Below are 23,775 nucleotides of genomic sequence, written 5' to 3' on the forward strand. Positions count from 1 at the left end.
ACACAAACAAAGATATATCCTATAGTACTTTTAATCACAAATACAGTTGCAAGCTAAGCACTGCTTGTAATACACAGTGTGCTGGCTTGTAATAGATAGAAGAGGATGGTAGAATTGCAAGGCCCAGCAGTGACTGTGGCCTGGCCTGTATGCAGTGTGTAACCCACACAAACAGATATCAATAACAGATACAGTAGCAAGCTAAGCACAGCTTATGATAGACAGTGTGCTGGCTTGCTTGCAATATAGATAGAAGCGTATAGTAGAACTACACAGCCCAGCAATGACTGTGGCCGGCCTGTATGCAGTGTGACCAGTGACTCACACACAAAAAAACAAAAATACAAAAACCCCGAATAAAATCACTAAAAAATCAATTAATACTGATATGTCCCCAACAACCAGCACACCCATTCCTCAAAATTTGGCCCCGGTACCAGCCGTGGACATATTAAAAAATCCCCACCATACCCAAGAACCACTGGAGAACATCCGGGAAACACCCTCCACGGATCAAAATCAAAAAGCCGATCTAAGAGCTTCGCAGATCAGTGTTTGTGATCCAGAATCTCGATCGGCGGACTTTTCAATATACCCCAACTCCCAGTCTGGATCCACAACAATTTTTTCCCCCCCGACATCACCAATAACCCTCAAGACCCAACAAACTCTCATAAAAAACTTTTTTAAACCTGTACCAAATGGTTCAAATATGTCTTCCACCCAAAATGATAATCCAAATGATACGTTAACCATTTCTTTTTTAGAACTCCCGTCCAGCCTCTCCCAGAACATCCTGACAACACCTTTACCCAGTCCCAAAGCGAACAACACAGTCCTACAACCCAAAAAACAATCAAAGAGACCACTATCAGAATTAGAAAAAGAGGAAGCAGAGGAAAAGGTAAAAGAAAAACGAAACAGAACGAACACCCCAACACCGTAAACCCCACCGATCAATCTCCCCCGAAAAGGTGCATTTTCAATCTATCCCAGCACCTACTCACCAAACATGAAACCACTTTACTGGAGAAAGGACTATCCTACTGCCCAATTAACTCCTCAGACATGTATGAATTATTCACAGATTTAAACACATATATACGTAAGTTGACACTCAAACGTCACTTTGCTATAAAAAGAAACAGCAAATCACTATTATCTCAGCCCAATTCATCCATGATCATTACGTTGGATGAGGACCTTCCCCCAGTCCTAACACAACCAGATATCACCGCTACAGAGAAATATATTACTACCAAACTCAAGGGTATATCACGTTTTTATCCGACAGCTTCCAAAGGGAATTTTATAGAGACTTTTTATTCACTAGTATTGGAGGATCTACAGAAAATACAACTCTCAGACACATCCCCCAAACCGAATTTAACAAAACAAGAAAGAACAGCTCTCAATACCCTTAAGAAAAATACAGACCTTGTAATTAAGTCGGCAGACAAGGGAGGGGGAATAGTCCTACTTGACAAAAACGACTATTTGAACGAAGCTCATAGACTCCTAGAAGATCCAAAACACTATAAAAAACTGGAATATGACCCCACTAATGAACACAATTCTCTGCTCAAGTCATTCATCAACACAGCCTTCCTAGAGAATATAGTGACTAAAAACGAAAGAAACTTCATAATAAATCACCATCCCAGAACCCCTTTCTTTTATTACCTTCCAAAAATTCACAAAAACCTCATCAAACCACCAGGTAGACCAATTATCTCAGGAATAGAATCCATTACCAGCAATCTGTCCCGGTTTGTAGATGCTCACTTACAACCCATAGTTCACAACCTTCCATCATATCTCAAGGATTCCCAACACCTCATACAATTACTGAAAGACATTATATGGCAAGACGATTATTGTTGGCTCACATGTGACATAACTTCCCTATACACCAACATTCCACACACGTTTGGTCTCGCGGCCTTAGAACATTTTCTCTCCCTCAACACCGACATGCCAACAGCTCAACAACTATTCATCAACCAATGCACTGAATTCATCCTCAACCATAATATTTTTACATTCAATGGCACAATATACCAACAGACAAGTGGCACTGCCATGGGCAGCTCTTTTGCCCCATCCTATGCAAACCTGGCAATGGGATATATTGAACTACAGAAACTAGGACTCCCCAACCACTTCAGCAACAACATAATCCTATATAAACGTTATATTGACGATTTATTCTTCATATGGAAGGGTGACACACAATTGATCCCCAACTTCATCCAATTCCTAAATTCCAACCCAGCAGGCCTCCAATTTACTTTCAACCTACATCCAACCACCATAGATTACCTCGATCTCACCATATTCATAGAACACAATAAAATCAAAACTAAGACTTTTTTTAAACCAGTGGACGCCAATAATTACATTCATTTTGATAGCTTTCACCACAAACCATGAATACGCAATACCCCATACAGTCAATACAAAAGAATATACAATAACTGCACAGAGCCCGATGACTATAAGATCCAAGCCCAGACACTAACCAACAAATTCAAAACACGAAAATATCCAGGCAAACTAATTAAGAATGCAAGAATCAAAGCCACTCAATCATCCACCTCAACTACAATCAGTAAAACCATAGCCCCAGAGAATACCCCAAGATTCATCACCCAATACAGTTCCCAGCATAAACAAATCAGACAAATTCTCAGGAATAGGTGGGAAATCCTATTGCAAGACCCTTTCCTAAAACCACTCTTATCCACAACCCCAGCGCTAACCTTCCGAAGAGCACCAAATTTGAAAAGTATATTAGCCCCAAGCCGTCTACGCACCAACCCTATAATAGAATCAACATCCAATCAACCTCAATCATTAGGATCCTACCCCTGCAAAGGGAAAAAGTGCCAAGCCTGTCAGTTCATTAATAATACAGACCATTTTACTTCCAATTCAACTAAACTTACATACACCATCAATAGCCATATTAATTGTGCATCACGGAATGTGATCTATGTCATCGCCTGCCCCTGCGGATCTCAATATGTGGGCCGAACCACACAGTTTGTGCGTGAGAGGGTCGGACAGCATAAAAGAAATATCATCAAAAATTACCCACTGCACAGCCTATCACGACATTTCACTACTCACCATCACAGTAATCCCAATTTATTCACAATCACTCTAATTGAACAAGTCCCCAATGCTTGCCGGGAGATCTTTGACACTCTAAAAAAAAGAGAGATGTACTGGATACAAATTTTAAAAACCCTAACTCCAGCAGGCCTGAATGAACAGCTGGAAAAAATCTATTAATAGTCATCACAGTATAGAATATTTTAAATGGTCCTCTCTTTTATCTTGGCGTATTTATTAATTTTATATGGCACTTGTGCTTCACATAAATATAGAAAGAATGCCACTAGTGTACGATTGTATATGTGTATATAGAAAGATGATTAGCCTATGTACAATGCTAGCCCATATGTGGGTTGATATATATATTGGTCGTTACCTTTAACTATAGATATATTTTCTTATTATAATTTTTATTAATTTGGAGTAATCTGTGCAATTTATTGTATGAAGGCTCACATAAGTATTTTTATATGGCAACAATTTTCATTCATTTTTTAGGCTATGTTGTATATCAGCATTTATTGAAAAATTTTTCCAACTGATTTTATTCTATTTAAATTATTTGTTTTAGATGTACGATTACTTTGTGTATACAGAGTAACACAAATATGCAAAAAACGCTCATCACTATGGTAACTGTTGAACGTGTGTCCAGGATCACCATCTGTATGTACATATTTATATTTTTATTTGCAAGTATTTGAACACATGCAGGGTGTTTTTATATGTATCCTCTGTTGCATATGTCAAACTAATTACTTTACTCAATATTAGAAAACGAACTGATCAATCCATAAGCGCACTGCGCTGGGTAATATGGGCACAGTGGCCCTGAGTTAAGATGGCCGCAAGTCCGCTTCCGGCGGACACAGACGCGGAGACGAAATGCGTCCTTCACCAATACGGCCTCCGCAACATCCCCTATATGGGACGCGCATGCGCGTAAATTCCACGCGTCCACCCGCACGTATGCGTTCCAAGGGACGCCTCCGCCCAATCATCCTGCCCCCCTCTGGTAGCCAGGAGATACGTAAAGCAGGGCCACGTCACCAGACGCGCGCCTCCTGCCCGGCGCCCGAGACATACGTCAGACGGAGCAGTAGCTCCGATAGGACAATTGACTCCAATTAATCAATCATTAAGACTATATCAGCAGTAGGGAAACGTCGGCTTGGCACAGAGGCGCTAAGCTGACGAACCATACGGATAAGGTAAGAATTAACTCTCTCAAAGCTTACTAACATATATACATACTGGGCATATAAAGAAAGATGTGTAGGCCTGCACACATATCAACCCCTTAGGGAATGCAAATGCTTGTATCTTATATTGTTTTTTACCCCACACACCTGTATGGTTTAAACCCCATTCTAGGTTCTTATATATTGCTGGATTAAGCCATAGCACGGTCCTTATGCCCTTTTGAGCATGGGGTCGTGCTAACAGAACATTGTTGGCAAAAATTCTGTGGGTAATGAAAGTTGTTCTATTTATCTTTTTATAAAGTTTTTTCACCATGATTATAACATGTTGGGACGCTTAGCGGCGATACACATATGTACACATATTTGTTTTTTGTTTTCTCTTATAGTGTTATACTCCGCTCTATGGCCTGATGAAGTGGGTTGAACCCGCGAAACGCGTTGCAAACTACTGGAGTGTATAATTAAATTTCTTGTTGTGTTGAAAAATCAACATTATCTCGTGTTTTCCTTGGGAGAGGCGAATCCACCCATCACCTCCCCGTTTTAAAACTTTTATCTTTTTTATACTACTGGCGCCTCTGTATCCTTGCTACAAAAATACAAAAACAAATAGAACAATATGAGCCCTCAAAAGGGCTTTTGATTTGGGGTGCTTTCAGCAATCAGCAATAAACAGAAGTGCCTAGCTAACTGTCCCTGTCTCTGCAGCAATGTCTCTCCCTTCCACTCACTACAGCAGCAGCACCAGACTGAGAACTTGGCCGGCGCTGCTGCATTTTTATAGTGGGACGGGGGTCCGTGGGTGAGTGCAGCCTGATTGGTTGCGATGTGTCTGCTGACTGTGATGTAGAGCAGTGTTTCTCAACATTTTATTGGTATGTACCCTTTTTAAAACCCTGAACTCACCAAGAACCCCCTAGCATAGTAAAGATTATCACAAGTACCCCTTGACAAATATATACCGTAGTATATGATAATTGGTTCTAAACAATTTCCAAGCATTTACTATTGCTTTTAATCAGCTAAAATACTAATTTGTTGTTGTTTAAATAAGATTGATCATTTTCTAAAAATCTAAATTTGTTATTCTTGGTTAAGTATATCAAGCCTGAGTACCCCCTGGAACCATCAGAAGTACCCCCAGGGGTACGCGTACCACATGTTGAGAACCTAGGATGTAGAGGGTCAAAGTTTAGCCCAATGACGAGGTATACGAGAAGAAGATTACGCTGGTTAAGACCTTACTGCAGGGTTACTGACAAACCTGGGCCTATAGATTAAATCCAGATCATGTAGCTCTCACCTCGGTTGAAAGGTTTTTTGATGCCATGGCAACCATATATGCTTATCCTGATATTTCAGCCACAGCTACTCGTAAATTACGAGACTTACGTCAGGGTAGGCATATTGTTGAGGAGTTTAGGAAATGGTCTGTATCCGTTAAATGGGGTGGGGCAGGGCTCTTAGACCAATTTCTTTTCGGCCTAGCCGATTCTGTAAACGATGTATTAGTGAGCCATCCTGAGCCTAGGAATCTAGAGGATGCTATTTCTCTGGCCATCAAAGTTGACAGACGAATTAGACACTGACATCAGGGAAAAGTCTATTCCGTCTCAGGGAACCTCAGGTCGGGTGAAGAACCCATGCAGCTGGGCTTCTCCAGATTGTCAACTGCGGAGAAGCTTAGGAGAAGGCAGGAGGGACTATGTATGTATTGTAGTGAGAAGGGTCATTTTGCTCAAACTTGCTCTGCAAAGAAGGCTCCAGAAAACTCCAGCACCTAGGTGAAGTTGGGAAACTTCACTTGGGCGAGCTGGTTTTTCCCCTCAAAATGAAAAAGATTTTATTGCCAGTTACTATACACTGGGACGATAAGTTGTTCCAATCAGAAGCCTTTATTGATTCCGGTGCGGCAGGTAACTTTATTGATACCACTTTTGCAGCCAATCTGGGTATTCCTGCCATTCCTCTGCAGAGCAAGCTTTATGTCACAGCTATTGACGATACTCTGTTGCAGACTAAAAAAAAACATTTCTATTACACCTGAAATATCAGTACCAGTTGGAGCTTTTCATTATGAAAAAATTCAGTTGTATATGCTCAGAAGCTGTCCAGTCCTATTGTATTAGGACTACCTTGGTTGCAGTATCACAACCCTCAAATAGATTTTGCAGGAGGTGCTGTCATTTCTGGAGGCTGGGCTTGTGCTCTGCCTCCTGGGTATTTAAGGCCAGAGTATTCACTTGCTCGTTGGCCTTGATACTAATCAGATCGCTGGTTCTTGGCCTAGTCAGTGAGTTTCGAGAGCTACATTAATATATTGTGTAGACACACAATATATATGTACTCTAGTTAGTCAGTCTTGCTTTTTGTAATTATATTATAAATTATTGTAATACTTTGAAGTAACAACTTATTGTATATTTATCTGTTTTCCCGACCTCTTGCCTGCCTCTTGACCTCGCTCTTGTCTTGTCCTTCTGTACCACTGCCATCTGATATACGTGTTCGACTCGGCCTGTCCCTGACTTCGTTATTGCCTGATCCTTACAATACGACTGACATCTGACTTATGTGTATTACCCTGCCTGTGTATTGATTACGATATTGTCTTGCTACTCTGTACCTCGATATCTCTGACTTTGTGTACGACTACAGCCTGATCCTGACTACGCTTTATGTACTACTGTTTGTGTATACACTTGTACGTTACCTCATCATGTATCAGCGTGATACTGGAAACTCTTACACTGTCTCCATCTCTAACACTAATTCCTCCCGCCCACTGTCTGTTGGTGTACCTCAAGGCTTGGTTCGTTGGCCACTTCTTTTCTCAATGTACACTCATGGCCTGGGACAACTAATTTGTTCTTTTGGTTTCCAGTATCACCTCTATGTGGATGACACCCAAATCTATCTCTAAGCCTCTAACCTGTCCTCACTACTATCTAGAGTCCCCGACTGTCTACGTGCTGTTTCTGCATTCATGTCCTCCCGCTTCCTCAAACTCAACATGAGTAAATCAGAAATTGTGATTTTTCCACTATCGCTATCTACGCCCCCACCAATTGCAACCATAATTGTAGACGATACCCCAATAACCTCGACCTCTATGGCCAGCTGCTTGGGGGTTATACTTGACTTAGGGCTCTCCTTCAAATATCACATTGCCTCATTAACTACCGACTGCTATTTCCAGCTCAAAAATATATTCCGTATCCCATCTCCCGCCTAGACTACTTCAACACCCTCTCGCCCCCCCTAGTCCACCAAAGAACAGGCTGGCAGCTCTCCAATCCCTTCTAATCTCAGCTGCCTGCCTCATTCACCTCTCCACTCGCTCCTCTGACACAGCCCCACTAAGTCATAATGACAGCCGGCAATCTCACTATAGGGGGACAGCCCTACCAAGCGGATGGAGGAAGAACTGCAGCGCTGGATCCCAGGGAGGTGCGTAAGTGCAGGGGCTGCTCCAGGCTCTCTCGTGGTATGATTTTTTTTTTTAAGCTTTTAGGGTGTAAAAGCACTTGAAAAAATTGTATCACTTTTAGACCCTAAAATCAGGAAGGAATCATACCGGCAGGAAGGTTAATCAGCATAGGCGTGCGCTGAACAAGTTTGACAAAATTTGATCTACATTGCTTAATTCTATGTATACACCAGTTAGATAGCTTGGATATCTGTGCACCTTTCAGTTTGGCTCAGGGTTGGATGACTGGACAATCTGCCTAGGTTAGAGGGTGAACTATACGGAATACGTGTTTTCTCTGTCATGCACTGTTCGTTGTTTTACTCTTCATGATCTGTTTGATTATATGAACATGTTGGGTTTATCATTTGGTATCCCCCAACAGCAGTAATGTGGGTCTTGCACTTACATCCTGTAAGTGAGCCTATGGCAAATACTGCAAGTTGATGTAATATGAACCTGGCCCTCTTTGGGAGACATTGCATATTATACTTTTTCCTTTGTTGTAAACTGATGACATCTCTTATTGTGTACTGTATCTTCATTATGGATCTCAATAAACTTGACATTAAAAAAAAAAGGAAAAAAAAACAACAACTTACATATCTTTTTCAGCAAGCGTGGTACAATAATTGTTCTGCAATAGTCTTGCCTCTGTCATGTCAGCAGTGAATTCTTCAATAGTTTTTTTCAGCTGAAGGCAGTTTTTCTTTTCTGCATCAGCTAAACCTGACATTTTATTTGTTTCATTTACAGCATGCCTAACCTCCTGAAATGGGAAAAATATGTAAGTTTATTTTACAGAAATTGAAAAAAAAACTGCATAAAGGTACATCAAACTGCACGTTTTCAATCAATCAAGCAATTTTCATTGAAAACTATCTGTATTACATACTGTGACTTTCAATGTAGTGACTTTCAATGTAGTACTTTCATAAGAAACTGTATTTCAGATAAACAATTGTGCAAAACGGAGGTGCCAGATAAGGATAACATAGTTCAAAAATGTTTAAAAAAGGAGATAGCGGTGGACTTACAAGTAGACACACGATCAGTTGTTCACTGAAAAATATCTTTATTCAAATAGACCGCAAAGTAATAGCAACGCGTTTCACTGGCAACATCTTGCTTCATCAGGCAGTATATGGGGCTTGTGAAGATCCAACCAGGTATGAGCACCTCTGCCTATTTTATCCTTATCTGGCGCCTCCGTTTTGCACAATTGTTTATATGCTGAGTGTCCATGCTTGGTGGAGGGGTGTTACCCCCTATTCTTCTACTTCTACGGAGAGCGACATTTTTAACCCAAGTGGGGTCAGGTCTAATCTCCCCACCTGCCTACTGAGTGGTTACCAGAGGTAACCCAACTTTCTGAGTATATTCACATATATTTACTCTTTTAACTAATTGGTTACATAGTTATTTGGGTTGAAAAAAGACATACGTCTATGGAGTTCAACCAGTTTTTTATGTATTTCAGATAAGATTTTTCCTCAAATTTCTACCCTGCTAGATCTATCCAGGTCTATAAAGAAATAGTTTCTTGAGGCTGGTGTGGAGGATGTTGACTGTCCTGCAGCCAGCCCACACCTAAACCCCACTGATCACTCTTGGAGTCAAGTGAAATGCAGACTATGAGCATGAACCATCTCTTAGACCTCACTTAGGCTCTTGTATCTGAAAGAGATTTTCTAAAACCTAAGTAGAAGGTTAAAAAACAGCTACAGCTGTAAAAAGTGGAGGGGCCAACTCCAAATTAATGCCAATGCTTTTAAAATTAAGCATTGAGGTAATTCATATAGGTGTGGTGTTTATCTATCTATATATTAGCCAGGGGTTGGTGTGAGAACATTTGGAAAAGAAGTGACACCAGAGAGTTGATTGAAGGCGGATATCATTTCCAAGTTCTGTATTCTGTCAATTCCTAGTTCAGTATTTGCACTTTTTAGGGTTTTCATTTACAAATCCATGCAAAAAGAGTGAAGTTGGCATGCACGAAAGCTTCTGTGCTAAAACATCAGTTAACAAAAGTTCAGTCCTCTTTCATGTGAAAACCAGCCAGCCCCTAGTCATGGAGTTTATTATTTAGCAGAGAAAACCTAGGGAGCACAAGGGTGTCTTTTCTGGATCCAACAGTATGCATTCCATTCAGCATCAAGCTGTTGGTTAATTGGATCAGCTTCAAGAAGCTGCAATTTACTCATTCTATCTTCCTTCTGAATTGGTCTAATTATCATAATATACATTTTTACTCACCATTAGAAAATGTGGTCAGCCACAGTGATATTTTATGGGGTGTGTTTATAAAAAAAAACCTGCCAGCTAAAGGATCAGTAGTTCTTTAAGATTGTTAGCTATAAAGCTGTATTCTAACTTTATACGGAGGTCATCACTACTTGATTGCCTGCTGTACTTACCGTAAAGTTCTGGTGAGAAAATCTACTCATTTGAATGAAGTGACTATTTGGTATTCACAATTTTGACTTTGCAGGCAGAGAATCAGTAGCACATAGTCCACCACTAGCAAGCATGAAATGAAGATGAGAATTGGCTCTTGGGTGCATGAAAAGGATAGAAAACTTTATTCATATAGATCCCATATATCAACACGTATCATAAATACAAATATCCCATATAACCCAAAATGACCCGATAAAAATATCGTCACAAAACACTCCAACACCATAGGGGCTGCAGTCCCCTGTGTAAAAACCGGAACCTGTACCATGAATGACAAGACAGTAGGTAAAAGATGATAAATGTAGTGCCACTATTATGGATGAAGTGGAAAGGCCATAAAGTTCAAACCAAACATATAGTGAGCAGTGGACAGCACACGGATGCAAGCGTAACGCATTAATAGTTCTCCTGAAGCATGAAATGGACACAGGAAGGCAAATCCATGTATGATGGCAGCATCAATGAGCACAAACTTGAAGCAAGTAAATAGCACGTAAGCAAGCTGGTGACATGCAGATTGATGGCATGTGAGACAAGCTGATGACATGCAGATTGATGGCATGTGAGACAAGCTGATAGCATGCAAGATGCATATGTAAGTACATAGTCCCCCAATCACAGGGTATAAGCTGATGCAAGACAGATGATCTTCACAGAATGTGGGCACATGTAACAGGTAGTACAAACAGTCCCCCAATCGCAGGGCATGTGCAGCTGATCAAACAAATGATTGCATGGAGTGGTGTCCTCTCATATTTACCAGATTCCAATGGAAGAGTCCAGAAGGCAATATGGATGTGAGCTTGCAGATCCGTTGTGCTGCCAGTAAGCTGACCCCGGTCATCCAAATATTGTAGATATGAGTTAATCCAAGTTGGTACAGGTTCCAGGAGGTATGGAGGTATGGAGGAGAGGAGACGCTGTCAGGAAAAGCCTGACATGTTTCGCCGCACCTGGCGGCCTTCTCAAAGGCAGACAGCGTTGGTATCAAGGCGTCCATAAATACTGAATGCGGCTGCGCAGCCCATCCCACCCCGTCCCCAGTCACACGCATCATCACCACACGCCCACAATATTGTGGGCGTGCGGGCGGCCACCAGCTGGAGCGCAACTGCGCTCCACCAACAAGCATCACAAAACGGCGTCGTATGGCGCCGAACGGATGACGTCGGACAGGTAGCCGCCCAATGGGGAGGATGGAGGAGCGGAGCGACGGGCAAGTGCGGACAGCGCAGCCACATGAGGCATATAATGCATGTAAATAAACAATGAATACACAAACCAAAATAAAAAGGGAAAATACCATCCGCCATAACCTGGGATAATAGATGGCAAAACATAGGAAGAAAAAAAGCTAAAATAAAATAATGTTGAATTACAACCTCTAATATATAGATTCGCGTTATAGGCATGGACACACCATAAATTCAGGGGCGCCATGTCTGGAAGCGCGGATCCCAAATAACCCCCATAAATGCACATATCTATCAGATGCTTGTTGGTGGAGCGCAGTTGCGCTCCAGCTGGTGGCCGCCCGCACGCCCACAATATTGTGGGTGTGTGGTGATGATGCGTGTGATTGGGGACGGGGTGGGATGGGCTGCGCAGCCGCATTCAGTATTTATGGACGCCGTCATGGCGTCCATGTATATACCAACGCTGTCTGCCTTTGAGAAGGCCGCCAGGTGCGGCGAAACATGTCAGGCTTTTCCTGACAGCGTCTCCTCTCCTCCATACCTCCATACCTCCTGGAACCTGTACCAACTTGGATTAACTCATATCTACAATATTTGGATGACCGGGGTCAGCTTACTGGCAGCACAAGGGATCTGCAAGCTCACATCCATATTGCCTTCTGGACTCTGCCATTGGAATCTGGTAAATATGAGAGGACATCACTCCATGCAATCATTTGTTTGATCAGCTGCACATGCCCTGCGATTGGGGGACTGTTTGTACTACCTGTTACATGTGCCCACATTCTGTGAAGATCATCTGTCTTGCATCAGCTTATACCCTGTGATTGGGGGACTATGTACTTACATATGCATCTTGCATGCTATCAGCTTGTCTCACATGCCATCAATCTGCATGTCATCAGCTTGTCTCACATGCCATCAATCTGCATGTCACCAGCTTGCTTACGTGCTATTTACTTGCTTCAAGTTTGTGCTCATTGATGCTGCCATCATACATGGATTTGCCTTCCTGTGTCCATTTCATGCTTCAGGAGAACTATTAATACGTTACGCTTGCATCCGTGTGCTGTCCACTGCTCACTATATGTTTGGTTTGAACTTTATGGCCTTTCCACTTCATCCATAATAGTGGCACTACATTTATCATCTTTTACCTACTGTCTTGTCATTCATGGTACAGGTTCCGGTTTTTACACAGGGGACTGCAGCCCCTATGGTGTTGGAGTGTTTTGTGACGAGTATTTTTATCGGGTCATTTTGGGTTATATGGGATATTTGTATTTATGATACGTGTTGATATATGGGATCTATATGAATAAAGTTTTCTATCCTTTTCATGCACCCAAGAGCCAATTCTCATCTTCATTTCATGCTTGCTATTTAGTTATGTTGGCACGTGCATGATAAGGATATATATTCATGCTTATACAGTATATATCGTTATTTTTACTTATGGGTAATAATCATCATTTCCCCAATTGACGCCGCCCTATAGCTCTGAGGTATTTTTCACACAATGGTCCACCACTACTTACTAAAGTGTTGCACTAATGTAAAAAGTGACTATTCCTTATAAAGGTGCCAATCATTTTAAGTGATTGGAGCTTTTTTAAATATGGTGATCTGAAAAGGGCTTTGATTTTTTAATGAAATAATGCCATGTTTCTGACAAAAAAGCTGTTTAAACTTCATAACTAGACCCTAATGATTACAAAACAGCCTAACTAAATTTTTAGAGCCATCATCCTACAAAATATGTGGCCTTAGAGCCTTGGCCTAAACATACTGCAGTCATTTTAGGAAATGTTACTGAAATCTAGACTCCCCTCATGATTCTTTATTAGTCTACATGTTATTACCGTATGTCACAGAACTACAGTATTTTTACTAACCTCTTGCAGACACTGAATCTTGTTTTCCAGAATCTTCTGAACCTGCTCCGCATATTCCAGCTTCTGCTTGCACTCCTCATGTAGCTCTGGTTCATTGCAACTAGTCGAGGTTTCAACAGTACTCCTGAAAAACAACCCAGATATATAATTTAAAGGAAACCTTGGGGTGAAATAAAAGGCTTTTTTGACTCTCTTTCATGACTCTCTCTGGGGTACTACCCATAGATTTAGTGGCTGTACACCACTTTCAACCAGTTCTAGTACAGAGTACCAATGGCTCTATACAGTACTGGGTAAAGAGCTACATAAATTCCCATCAGAAGCTCTCCAAGGCAAAACAACCACAGCTGCTCAGTGCTAGGTAGAATTATACAGCTTGCACTGAAAATTAGCCTGAAGAAGTGGGTGGGAAAAAACACTAATTTTTAAATACTTTCTGTGCCATCCTTGAGGTAAGCCAAGTCTTCCTCTGATTCTACGGTTATAACGAGTTTTGTCACACCTGAGCACCTCTATCTAGCATGGCCCCAATTTCATTACCGACAAACCCTTCTAAGTGCCCATGGTCAGCGATGGGGGACTAGAGGACAGCATGGGAAGGCTCTATTGGATCTAGAGGCTTCCCTCTTCTTAGGTAAGTATTTACTTTTTAACTTTGTGATACCTAGGGTACACTTTAAGATATGCTTAAGAACTTAAAAGCATATGCAGATATCCAATCAGAGGGCATACAGTGTAATTCAACGGTAGTGACTAAGATGGATGACAATCTATGAATCACTATGTGGCGCTATATATAGATCGGGTGTTCCTATAGCACAGACAGGTTTACATGTCATTAATACTACTGTCCGGATATTTAAAAGGGCAAGTAAGTTAGTATCTACAGACGGGAAAAAAGGGACGCCGAGAGCCCAATAAAGTGTAGTAAGTTGAGAGGTGGATGAATGAAAAGTATATATAATAGATATACTCACAAGCCAGGGTCACCGTACAGGCAACCACGTTATTACCTGAGGAAGCGGGAATATACCCGCGAAACGCGATGCACTGTTTGTTGGAGTATATAAATAAATGTTCTTGTATCTAAATCTAAAGTATCCTGTCTACTTTGGGAAGGTGTGTCCACCACCGCCTCCTTAAGAGTTTTATAACTTTTAGATATACTGTATGCTTTTATTCTTTTGGCGCCTCTGTTCTCTCTACAATAGTATCTATAGACCAGAGGTTCCCAACCGGTGTGCCGCGACACATTTATGTGTCGCGGCAGCACCAGCTATGTGTCGCCGCTCTCTGCTCCCCCTGCTCGTCTGGGCTCTCCCCTCCATAACATTGCGGCGGTGGCTGGCAGCGGCGGCGGTGGCTGGCAGCGGCGGCGGTGGGCGGGACTTACCTCCTCCAGTGTACCGGCGAGTGGACGCTGTGCGTGCGTGCTTGCAGCTTCACTAGACCAGACTAGCTGCACGCATAGGCACAGCGTCCGTCCACTCGCCGAAACACTGGAGGAGGTAAGTCCCGCCCACCGCCGCCGCTGCCAGCCACCGCCGCCGCAATGTTATGGAGGGGAGAGCCAGGGAGAGGAGCCCCAAGGTGAGGGAAGTGGGGGGGAAACGTCCGCCCTTCCCCGCTGCTCTACCCAATGCTCCTCTCTGCTGCGCTGCTCTGCTCCAGCTGGGGGCCACTATACACCTGGCTGCATATACTGGGGCCACTATACACCTGGCTGCATGTACTGGGGCCACTATACACCTGGCTGCATGTACTGGGGCCACTATACACCTGGCTACATGTACTGGGGCCACTATACACCTGGCTACATGTACTGGGGCCACTATACACCTGGCTGCATATACTGGGGCCACTATACACCTGGCTGCATGTACTGGGGCCACTATACACCTGGCTGCATATACTGGGGCCACTATACACCTGGGTACATATACTGGGGCCACTAAACACCTGGGTACATATACTGGGGCCACTATACACCTGAGCACCCCTCATTGTGCCTGCAGCATCATCAGATTGTTACTGAGCCCCTCATTGTGCCTGCAGCATCAGCAGATTGTTACTGAGCCCCTCATTGTGCCTGCAGCATCAGAAGATTGTTACTGAGCCCCTCATTGTGCCTGCGGCATCAGCAGATTGTTACTGAGCCCCTCATTGTGCCTGCAGCATCATCAGATTGTTACTGAGCCCCTCATTGTGCCTGCGGCATCAGCAGATTGTTACTGAGCCCCTCATTGTGCCTGCTGCATCAGCAGATTGTTACTGAGCCCCTCATTGTGCCTGCAGCATCAGCAGATTGTTACTGAGCCCCTCATTGTGCCTGCAGCATCAGCAGATTGTTACTGAATCTTTTCTATCATACGCGACGTGTCATGTATATCTGAATGTTTGGCATGATGTGACGTGTCACGGATATCTGAATGTTTGTCGTGATGTGTCACGACCTGGAAAAGGTTGGGAACCACTGCTATAGACGTTAAGCAGGTGTCTCCCAGTGCTCCATTGTGGTTTAACAAAAATTTGCCCAAGCTGCTGCCATTTCCAATGATGCTTTCTGGAGACGGCATAGTATAAAATATGTCAATCAAATATTTCTAGATGGCAAATTTAAAGACTTCTCGAGGTTAGTTTGGTTTGGTATTCCTAGGGGGTCCTTGTTTCACTATTTCCAATTAAGACATGCAGTTCAGTCACAACTTGGTCTGTCAGATGTCAATGTATACCCCTCACCTCTAGAGTTACTACTGTTAAATAAGAAAAAAGAAAAGTTAATATCTAGATACTATAATTTTCTTCTGTCATATACACAAAGAGGGAAGATTCAAGCCATGTATGGTAAGTGGCAGTTGGAGGGATCTTCTTTGATGTCTAAGGCCTGGGAAGAGTTGACTGAAACTTATCATAAAACGGTGATCTCTTCTAGGGACAAAGTAATTCAGTTGAAATGGCTTCACCCATTAGGGCAGCCCCCTCCTTCAATATCTTCACGAAGGCCCTCAAAACTCCACCTTTTCACTCTGGCCTACCACCCCTCACAAGTGCTCTAAACCCCTGGTAAACTATGGTCCCCTACCTTTCGTGTCCCTACCGCTCCCTCTAAATTGTAAGCCTTTGGGCAGGGTCCTCCTCCTGTTGTGTCCTACCTGATCATGCACCTCCATTACTGTGCACACATGTTATGCATCTGAGTGAACCTAACTTGCCTAATCTCCATGCTCACATCCAGTGACTGACTAAGCATTACCTTGTACTCATACTGTGCTGTGTGATCTGTTTTTTCTTGTATTCCTGTATTGTCATATTGCTGTATGTCACCCCTAAATATTGTCTGTAACCTAAAATAATGTCCAGCACTGCGTAATATGTTGGCGCTTTATAAATACAATAAATAAATAAACAGATATATTACTCACCATCTAGACTGGCTAGGATCAGTACTATTCACAATGATCATTGCTTTAAATGTGGGGTGTGGCCTGCTGATTTTATGCACTGTGACTGGTCTTGTTCATTGGTATAGCAATATTGGAAGTCAGTAACATATTTCTTGCAATCTAAATTTAATTTGCCTGTGGCTCTCTCGGCCTATCAATGTTTACTGGGTATACTGATTGATTGGTTGCAACAAATATAAAAATAAATTGATCACGGTATTATATTTCTATGGTAGAAAATGTCTCCTACTAAAATGGAAATTACAGACTCCTCCCACATTTGCTGATTGGAAAACATTGGTCAACTCGAATATATCGCTGTACAGATTGACATATCAGGCACGAGGTCAATTTACAGTGTTTGATAAGATTTGGCGCTGTTGGGTGGATTCACTAGATACTATAGTTCCTCACTTAGGCCTCGTTCACATCTGCTGCGCTGAAAAACGTGTTAAAGCGCATGGTAAAAAACGCATGCGCTTGTGCGCGCTTTAGTCCGCGTTTCTTTGCGTTGCGCTGCGCTTTTTTAAAGCACGTTTTGCTTATTGTAGCAGCAGCAGTTGTCAATAAAACTTTGTTTTTGTATGTAAATGTATTTTTTTCTCCAATTAGGGGTAAAAAACGCATGCGCTTCTATGCGCTTGTACGCGCTTCTATGCGCTAAAAAAGCGGACCCATTCACTTGCATTGCTGTGCGCTTTACAGCTCAGCGCACAGAAATGCATGCAACACTACGTTTCTGTAACGCTGCTCAGCGCAGCGCATAGATGTGAACCAGCTACATTTAGTTACATGGAAAAATGAATACCTTGCTGATCGCACAGGGCAGTGCGCTGTGGAAAGCGCACAGAAACGGCCCTGATGTGAACGAGGCCTAAGACGTAACTGTGTCGATACAAGATGTTTATAGACAATTTATTATGATGGTTTAATTGAGTTCTGTAACCAGTGTACAGTGATGATTCCTTGGGACCTCTGATGTCCATTGTTTTCATACTGGTTTATATGGTAATGTTTGTATTGCATAAGTATAAAAAATAAGTATTTTGATTACTCATATTCTGTAATCTGTACTACTGTACCTATGTTATATTACTATGTGATTGTTAATCTTTTGCTTTTCTGACCTGAACGTACTCTGGGTTATTTGTTTTGTGTTGTTTGTTTGCCTCTTGGCTTAACAATCAATAACAATTCAGAATCTCAAGCTTTAAATGTCTCACTAGACATTTCCCTTATTAGTCAATGTAAGTCCACATTTGCCTTCTCCTGGGCTCGGGAATCTCTTAAATATTTAGGTATTGAAATTCCATCAAATCTAAAAGATCTTTACTCCTTACATTTTGTAAAGATAGGTAATGCCCTCAGTGATGCCCTATTGAAATGGGAACAACAGAAAAATCTTACATAATTTGGTCACATGGCCTCTGTCAAAATTAATCTCCTACCCCGTTTTCTCTACATTAGCCAATGTATCCCCATTACTCTACCCCCTAAATTTCTCAAGGTCTTCCAAAGCCACATTTCCAGGGGTTGTAAACCTCCTCGACTTAAATGTTCTATCTTGATGCTACCAAAAGGAGAGGGGGGTATGGCCTTTGCAGATCTACATAAATATCACATATCTGCTCAACTATGGTAGAATGGGCTAATACCAAATCACCAAAAAACTGGGTTCTTGTGGAACGTGCATCTGCTAAAAGGGATGATCAGGCCCTTGGTTGGACAGAATTATCAGCTGAAACACAATCTCAGTGGGGAAACCCCCTTATGATAGCATCAATTAGAACCCTGAGAAAGAGTCTCCCCCCTCTTGGTTTGGTTTCTTTCCCGAGTAAATTGGAATCCCTAACGGATAATCCTTCCTTTTGTATAGCTTCTGATATCCCCTTCCTGCTTAATTGACCAGATGCTCGTTGCCCCAGAGTGAAAGACTTTGTCACTAATGGTTTGAAGTCTTTTACACACATGTCAGCTATTCGTGAAGTTTTCCCAATGGCAATATTTCCAGATTAGACATTTTCTACACTCACGACAATGTATCTCTGATTGGTCAAAACCTTTTACAAATTTTAAGAACCTTATTATCAATGAAAATTCACCTAGACACATGGTCTCCATCGGGACAGGAAAAAATGGCGCACAGCGCCAATGCACCCTTCTGGTGCGCCATACAGAACAACGGTAAATCAGTATTTACCATTGTTAACTGTAACTTTCTGGCGTGCGGCTGCCCGAAGTGCTTAAAACGCTATTTTGCGTTTTAATGTTAAAACATTAAATAGCGTTTTAATGTTAAAACAGTATTTAATGTTTTAACATTCAAACGCAAAATAGTGTTTTAAGCACTTTACTTTGTTTAAGCACATTTGTTAATTTTAGTGTACAAATATATATATTTGTATGGATATATATATATATATATATATATATATATATATATATATGCATATATGCACATATATGTGTTTGTGTATATATGTGTGTATATGTGTATATATGTGTGTATATAGTTGTGTATATATGTGTGTATGTGTGTATCCTACTAATATAATAAATGGGAAAGTTTGGATGTTTGGATATTTGGATGTTTGGATGTTTGTTACTCGATCACACAAAAATGGCTGAACAGATTTGAATGAAATTTGGCACACACATAGTACATTACCTGGAATAAAGTATAGGATACTTTTTATTCCCATAACCAAAAAGGGGGCGGAGACAAATAGAAATTTCACTGGAAATTGTTAACTGCAGCCATTCTTACACTGTTAATGGTAGGGTTCTCAAACTTTGCACAGTTGGTCATTGGGTGACTGGGATTAATATTCAGAAAGGTGGGAGGAGCCTACAAAAGCCAATTATAATTCACCTAATGATTTTCAAGGGGAATATGTAATTGCTGCCATTCTTGCACTGTTAATGGCACAAGCCTTAAACCTGGTACAGTTGGTCATTGGGTGACTAGGGTTCAATTTCAGTAAGGGGGTGGAGCCACAAACAGCCAATCAGATTTGTTTAATCTCAATGCAAATTATTGATGCCAAAGACCGCAAAGCGCACAAACTTGGTCATTGAGTAATTGTGTGTTAGGGTTAGAAAAAGTAGGCGGAGCCAATACCAGCCAAATACATACCTGAACAATGTCTGGAAATCAGTGGGTGGAGAAAAATATAAATTTCATTGGGAAAATGTAAACTGCAGCCATTCTTACACTGTTAATGGTAGAGTTCTCAAACTTTGCACAGTTGGTCACTGGGTGACTGGGATTAATATTCAGAAAGGTGGGTGGAGCGTACAAAAGCCAATCAAAATCCACCTATTGATTTTTAAGGGGAATATTTCTTGCACTGTTAATGGCACAAGCCTCTTGCACTGTTAATCACCTGTACCTGGTACACTTGGCCATTGGGTGATGTGGCTTCAAATTCAGAAAAGGGGTGGAGCCACAGCCAATCAGATTTATTTTATTGCAATGCAAATTATTGATGCCAAAGACCGCAAAGCTCACAAACTTGGTCATTAAGTAATTGTGTGTTAGGGTTAGGAAAAGGGGCCGGGGCCAACATCAGCCAAATACATACCCGTGCAACGCCGGGCGTCCAGCTAGTATATATATATATGTGTGTGTGTGTGTGTGTGTGTGTGTGTGTGTGTGTGTGTGTGTGTGTGTATGGCTGGATGGTGTAATAGCGTGGCTGGATGGTGTAATGGTTAAGGGCTCAGCCTCTGTCACAGGAGACCTGGGTTCGACCTGGGTTCGAATCTCGGCTCTGCCTGTTCAGTAAGCCTGCACCTATTCAGTGGGAGACCTTGGGCAAGACTCCCTAACACTGCTACTGCCTATAGAGCGCGTCCTAGTGGCTGCAGCTCTGGCGCTTTGAGTCTGCCAGGAGAAAAGTTTGTTTGTGTTTGTTTGTTTGTTTGATATATATATATATATATATATATATATATATATATGTTAATACAATAAGCAAAAAAAATGCCCCCCCCCCCCCCCCCGCGGAGCCAGGGAAGCAGGAAGCAGGAAGCAGCGTGTGTATCAGCGGCTATAAGGAGAAGAGGAGACCGGCGGCGATTGGAACCAGGGAGGTGAGTTACGCTCTGTACACAGCGCTTCCCTTCCCTGCAGTCACACTCGGAGGGGGGAGCATGGAGGGCGGCCCGCGGAGAGGAAGGGAGGGAGAGGTCGGGCTGCCCTCCCCGCGGCTGTGGCTCCCCCCTCCATTACAGCGCCCACAACTCCTTCGGCGCCCAGGGCGCCCACACAGCTGCACGGCCCTAGAAACGGGCCTGACGCCCACCCACGCTGTCACCCTGGAGCACCCATAGTACCCAGGGTGACAGCGTGGGTCAGCGCTATAGATTGGTATGTGCGGGGAGAAGTGCGGAAAGTCATGCAGGAGGGACCACGGAGTGGCTCTAGCTATACAGCTCTCCCTCCCCTCCCAGGGAGTCGTCGCCCCGCCTCCACCTGGGGCAAGGGAGGTGAGGAAGACCCCATTGTCCATGGACTGGACAAGGGCTCCAGGGGAGAGGGGGAGGCTTGGCCGCCCCTCCCCCCCGGAGCCCCTCATACCATGGACCATGCGGGCTGGTATAGCTCAGGGAGCCGGGGCTCCGCATTCTGGCTATCCCAGCCTGCATGGGTGACGAGGGGTTAAAGAGGCTCGGGAGGGGGGACCCCACGCCGTTGTTTTTTTAATTTCACACAATAAGCACACAAAAAAATAGCATTTATATGCAATACTATATATATATATATATATATATATATATATATATATATATATATTTCTTGCTTAAAGGAGTACTGTAGGGGGGTAGGGGGAAAAAGAGTTGAACTTACCTGGAGCTTCTAGTGGTCCCCCGCAGACCTCCTGTGCCTGCGCAGCTACTCATCGATGATCCAGTCCCTGCATCCGCCATCCAGTTCACTTCCAGAATTTGCAACTTTAAAGTCAGAAAACCACTGAGCCTGTGTTGCCGTGTCCTGGCTCCCACTGACGTCACCGGGAACATACTGCGCAGGCCCAGTACGGTCATCGCAAATTCCTTTAAAGTTGCAAATTCCGGAAGTGAACCGGAGGAGAGGACTGAAGCATCGGTGACTGGCTGCGTGGGCATTGTATCAGTACCTACTTTTTTGTATGTACCTAAAAAATACACTGTTTAAATTTGCATACTTCCTTATTATTTCTTGATGGTTGTTTCTCAACATGTTTCATTGTTATTTTGTTTATATTCTTCAAAATAAAGCTTAATTGTGAAAAAAATTATCTGTTAAACAAAAAAGACGGATAATAATCAAGAGTTGGAGAGAACAGGTATAGCTTCATATAGTTATAATAGCACTGTGAATTATATCTAAAGCAATTAAAAAAAACGTATAGAACAATGTTGTGAATAGTCAGATTTTATTAATGATCAGAGTACTAAAGATTGTGTAAAGTGGTCTAAAACTCTGACATAACATTCAATAAAAATGTGTTTTCCTACTTTTTATTACTCATGCAGTTATCATATTTGCTTTTGTGCACAAGTGATATTGTCTGTCTACAAATTACAAGCTTCCAAAGTGTAGTTTATCTTGCTCTGAAAGCTGCCATTGCATTTTATTCCAGCTGCTTTTTATTATATATTAAAATCTTCTAGTGAGCTGTTCTAAACTGTGTGTATGCCTGAAGCACAGAGAGCTTCTCAGAGAGTGTTTTCAGTTGTTTACACACAGATGTAACAACATTGGAATGCAAACAAAGATACAGCTATCTCCAGTCTGGATGCGGATTTATAGCCTTTCCATAGCAGGACAAAGTGCTGTGTTTAACCGTTTCAATGATGTTTTGCTACAAAAAAAAATCTGCAATAGTAGCTTTAACGCTGTAAGGAATCTTTTAGAGCAAACTAGAAATGCTGACTTTCAGACCACTTACGCACAAACATAAAATTATTGACAAGACTACCACTTCAAGATCGTTTTTGCATCAGATTGCAAGTCCTGAGGGCTGGTTCACACTGCAAGCGCTTTTTAATCATTAATGATTTGAAAAACTCCTGCTAATGCAATGCTTTGGGTGGTTTTTATAACAACACATCGCTCAAGTGAGAACACACACATAGCAGTACATTAGTAAGAGCTTTTAAAATCACAAGCACTTAAAAAAAGCTCATCCAGTGTGAACCAGCCCTCTAAAAAAGTGTTATGTGTTATTGCTTCTTGTTTTCACTAAAGACTACTGAAATTAAACACATAACAAACTGTTATTTAGGGCCTACAATTGTCATGCACAGATAGCATTGTGGTTGTACTGCTGCTTTTGTTTTAGGCCGTGCAAAAACAGCAGCACAACCACAATGCTGTTTGCACACAGCAATGTTACTGTTTTACCATTTCAACCAAATGACTTTTTTTCAGCTTAGAACCAGAGGACATCATCAACCACAGAGGCTTTGGGGCTGTCAATCATACCTTTTGAAGTCTTAGGGCCCATTTCCACTAGTGTTGTGGATGCGAGGCGATCGCCGCATCGCCTTGCATCCCCCCACAGGTACTTCTGGTTGTCTTCCGTACAATCGGATGCGGCGTCATGCAGGTTCCCGTTGGTGGCTGGCTATAGGGAATTGGATGTGTGCTGCCAAAAACTACAGCATGATATCCACAAATTCCCCTGCGTCACATCGTGCCGGATCGGGTAGGTCAATTCGCGTCAATGGAAACTACTGCATTGACGTGAATTGCAGCTTCTTCGCGTTGTGATGCTGTCCGGTTTCCGCATAGCAACGCGTCTAGTGGAAACGGGCCCTTACTGATTGGGTCCTCACATTCTTCTACTATATGAGTTGAACGGTTGAGCCTCTTGAGATCCCTTTCTTTATGCACATGAGTCAAGTACTGCTCCCAGTCCTTTGCTTGTGACTCCACTAACAATATTATTTTTTCAAAGATCCATAGAAGTGCTCACAGAGGCAATTTGTTTGTAAGTG

General features: G+C 42.3%; 1 protein-coding gene across 1 annotated transcript in view; it reads right to left on the bottom strand.

The window, feature by feature from the left end:
* Window positions 1-23,775, bottom strand: part of LOC137521230 (myomegalin-like) — a 403,861-nt gene that overhangs the window by 321,069 nt on the left and 59,017 nt on the right. The window contains exons 3-4 of the mRNA XM_068240204.1: window positions 13,346-13,469; window positions 8,397-8,563 (exon numbers count right to left, since the gene is read on the bottom strand). Coding sequence (XP_068096305.1) covers window positions 8,397-8,563; window positions 13,346-13,469 — 291 coding nt within the window. The remainder of the gene's footprint in view (window positions 1-8,396; window positions 8,564-13,345; window positions 13,470-23,775) is intronic.

Source organism: Hyperolius riggenbachi, chromosome 6, assembly GCF_040937935.1.
Source record: "Hyperolius riggenbachi isolate aHypRig1 chromosome 6, aHypRig1.pri, whole genome shotgun sequence".
Classification (NCBI taxonomy): Eukaryota; Metazoa; Chordata; class Amphibia; order Anura; family Hyperoliidae; genus Hyperolius; species Hyperolius riggenbachi.